The sequence below is a fragment of the Hippocampus guttulatus genome, chromosome 6 (assembly GCF_054856545.1).
Source record: "Hippocampus guttulatus isolate MCC_2025c chromosome 6, RoL_Hgut_1.0, whole genome shotgun sequence".
NCBI lineage: Eukaryota > Metazoa > Chordata > Actinopteri > Syngnathiformes > Syngnathidae > Hippocampus > Hippocampus guttulatus.
This window is the reverse complement of record NC_141266.1, coordinates 14,754,204-14,757,845: the sequence shown is the minus strand read 5'-3', so window position 1 is coordinate 14,757,845 and position 3,642 is coordinate 14,754,204. Positions and strand designations below refer to the sequence as shown.

Here is a 3,642-nt window from a genome sequence, read left to right as displayed (position 1 = left end):
CCCGAGGGCCTTTCCAGCCTGCAAGAGCATGGAATGTAATTCTTAACCATAAATACAAACTCAGAGTAACCTTTATTTTGGACGAACAAATACTGTAAATCCTTTGTAATCAACATTTATGGGATTGTTGTGTTATAATTTTCAGTACATTTAGTGTGCGCAACAAGTTTTGTAGTTTATCTCTGAGTGATAAAGTACCTGTATATGATAGGTGAATGTATTGAATGAATCTTTATTGGCCATCAAGTAGAGTGCTGCATCTAAAATGGCTGTAGTCGTCAAAGGCACATCTATATACTGTAATGGACCACACCAGTGGGGCGTTGAAGCTATTTACCAGATTCACCCACTTAATGATTTTTAAAATGACATATGACATGAGCACAGTGACTTTAAATTTCCCTTTGAGGATTGCGATGAGTATAGTAAATTAAAATGATCCATCCATCTAAAAATCGGAACTGCTTTTCCTCATGAGGGTGGGAGGCGTGCTGAAGCCTCTTCAGGCTGTCTTTGGACTTTAGGTTTTTAGCTTCCGGACGTGCACTTGACACCCGTGCTGCCCATCCATCCATATTCTGTATGGTTTATCCCATTCAGGGTCATAGGAAGCTGGAGCCTAACAGTCTGCAGACAAACGGTAAACTAGACCAGAATAGAACTTCATTCTCACTGTCATAGGAACAATGAAAATCACTTATTCAGTCAAACAGCAAAAGCAGGCTAGCACGCACGGTATGCGTATTACAAGCGATCACACGGCAAAAGGGCCATTTTGCTGTATGTACCAGCCATTCATCCCCTTGAGCAAAGTGACTGCATTCTTTGCTTGGATCCTTGTGCAAACAGCACTTGTACTGAATCTGAATAGCGAGTACAGTAAATTGAATATTGATTTAGTGGAGAATTTCGGGATTATTCATCCATCCCGGGCCTCCTTTTGAAGTCACAGATGTGTTCGCCATTCCCCGTATGCAGACCGATGGGGTTGGTCCACCCCCGCCCCTCCCTTTCCCGAAATGCTCGTCACACATTGAACCCTTTGAATCATTTTTCTCATTGGTGCAGTACATTTTCTAAAGCAAACGAGAAAGCTCAAAGTTGGCAATACAAGCGAGCAAATCGTGTGCTTTATCAGGGCATCTGTTTATTCTCGTTGAAAAAAAAATCATGTAAAATCACGATACGGACGTTTACAAATCAAATCAATAATCAAATAAAAGTATTGTGACATTTGATTGAATCTCTATTCGGGTTCATTTGATGGAGTTTGTACAAATGTAATAAACCTGCTAGGTAGGAGGCAGCGCAGAGAGGTTTTCAGGTAAACTTAAGAGGTGCTGTACTTTCCACATTTGAATGTCTGTTTCCATTATGTACCCCGAATAGGCACGATAACTCATTTTACAATGTAATGAGTAAAATTGCGTGAAGTGTAAACCTTTCCTGACTTCCATGTTCTTCATGTGTGATGCTCGTCTCTCAGATGGTTGAGGCAAGACCTTGACATCTGGAGGCAAAGTGCTCTGGACCTGACAGTTCTTATTTTCCGCATCAGTTTTCAGCTGTGTGTTTGCAAGACGTCTGTCACCTTCCACACATTCCTTGGATGGACATCCTCGGGGTGTTTCCACTTCTCTTCGTCGGAATCACCTGTCAGCTCGTTTCCTGCATCACCGTCTCAGCAGCGTAAACCGTTCAGATGCCGCCTGGCGGATGTTTAGCCTCAGAGACTTTTGTTTCCCTCAGTCTGATGCACTGTAGACTTTCTTGGACCTGCTAGTCACACCTCTGAGGGGACACAAAATGATTCTGTGAAAAGAAGTCATCAAAGTTTGTTGCTTTGGAATTTTGAGCTTTTTTATTTTTATTTTTACAGCGTATGGAAATAACATGTCCTTCAAGGGTGTGGACTGTACTATAATTTTAATTTTGGAATTTCAGGGGTTACCTTTCTAGGTTAAAAGGTGACTAAGAGCATTTCTTGTACAATTAAATAAATGAAATATGATGAAAACATTGCACTTTGGGACAAAATAATACCATTTCTATTATTTGCTATGGAGAAAAAGCACGATAAATTCAAACAAATCATTCAGCGCCCTGGAAAAAATCTAGATGTATCAACAGAACACAATACCTGTATATTTTTTCTTAGTGTACTTGTTTGACATTAACATTGAACACCTTATCTTTACGGGCTCACTAAAATGTTTAAAATTAACCCCGTAAAGCCCACTACTCAGCAGAATTCCACTGCGCAGTACGCGAAATAAGGCGGCCGTATTTGTTTCCAGCCTCACAAAGTTGCCGAGTCAACGATGATCAAACGTTTCTTCCCTGTGTGGCCTTTATTTTGATGAGCATAACCCGAAGCGTGTGTACATCGAGCGATGTAAAAAAAAAATGGCGATGAAGAGACAAAGGATGATGATAATACACTGCAACGCTATGAGTCATCGCCATGGGAAAATATTTACTTAATTTAAAAAAAAAACACTACGTCCTAAAAATTGAACTGAGGCCTTTAATTAATACCTGGTGTACTCACCGTCGATAGCAGAAACGAGTGCAGATTAGGTCGTCGAGGTTAGCGCAAGTGCACCTGCCTGCAGACCTCGGTTGTCGTGCCTTAGCGCCACCGAGGCCATAAAGTGTTGTCTTACTGCACAAATTCACAATGATAGTATGCTGTAAGCAAAGACTTTGCTCTGACTTTGCACACCCAACCTATTTAATCATAGATCGAGAAGTAGATTTAGTTTCAAAGCACGAGAGTCACTCATTCACTTCTTCATACTCACCTGGGCGTATTGACCCAAATAATATCCAGGTGGCAGAAGTAGAAGCACTCAGAGTCGTGCACACTGCTACAAGCGCAACGTTTGCTTCTTAACTTCACTGCTCTGACATCGTGATGGGCACGCGCGTCATGGCCCTTCACCAGTGGGCGCCCACAGCCTGTTCGTGACAAAAAAAAGATGCCTATTCATCAGAACTGGTGAATTTCCAATTACAATTAAGTGAGCATACTTTTAAGAAACAACACACACACACACGTGTGTGCGCGTGTGTGTGTGCAATGTAGTCCACAAGTTAAGTTTGCTTGTGAACTTTGCCCATCATCACTGAGACGCTGGCAAAGTTGATGCAGTGCATGCAGCTTGTGTCATATGTACCATTCCATAGCAAGAATGATACATTGTAGGATATTCATGAAAACGTTGACAAAGACGATAAAAGTGCACTCACCATGCTGCAGAGACACCCAAAGTGTGATGAGAAGTAAAATGGTGATGTGAGAGGACACATTGGTCGGTAATGTCCTCAACTGTGTGGTCATTACTGTGTTGTCACTGTGCAGCTGTTGCGTTGGTGTAACACTCTTAAACCACTCCTCACTCTCTTTAATGATGTCAGACCAACAGCTCCGCCCACAGTTGCATGGAGGTGCCATGGAACCACAACGGGTGACCCCCCACCGTCATAGACTGCAATTCAAAAGATGCTCAACAGCTTTATTTGAGATGACCTTGCAGTTGAACTCTGCCTGTTTTGTACAGTATCACGAATAAATGGAGCGTGCGTGTGTATAACTCATGAGTGATCTCTATGTTGCTCTTACACAAAGTATGATGCATC

The 3,642-nt window shown here is 42.0% G+C and overlaps 1 protein-coding gene across 2 annotated transcripts; it reads right to left on the bottom strand.

The window, feature by feature from the left end:
• Nucleotides 1–1,130: 1,130 nt before the first annotated feature.
• Nucleotides 1,131–3,343, bottom strand: LOC147203663 (endothelin-2). Of its 2 annotated transcripts, none has more exons than XM_086113832.1 (4): nt 3,253–3,343; nt 2,805–2,961; nt 2,552–2,665; nt 1,131–1,812 (listed from the first exon to the last, which is right to left on the bottom strand). In XM_086113832.1, exons 1-4 carry the CDS (start codon nt 3,341–3,343, stop codon nt 1,746–1,748), a joined length of 429 nt encoding a protein of 142 aa, XP_085969958.1. In that variant the 3' UTR covers nt 1,131–1,745. The 2 variants fall into 2 exon arrangements, with proteins under 2 accessions (XP_085969958.1, XP_085969959.1); XM_086113833.1 differs by having other exon boundaries at nt 1,131–1,791.
• Nucleotides 3,344–3,642: the final 299 nt, after the last annotated feature.

Coding starts and splice junctions, on each gene's coding strand:
- LOC147203663 (XM_086113832.1), bottom strand. CDS start 3,343: ATGACCACACAGTTGAGGACATTACCGACCAATGTGTCCTCTCACATC. Junction 2,962..3,252: donor TTGGGTGTCTCTGCAGCATG/GTGAGTGCACTT, acceptor TGTCACGAACAG/GCTGTGGGCGCCCACTGGTG. Junction 2,666..2,804: donor ATTTGGGTCAATACGCCCAG/GTGAGTATGAAG, acceptor GAATTTGTGCAG/TAAGACAACACTTTATGGCC.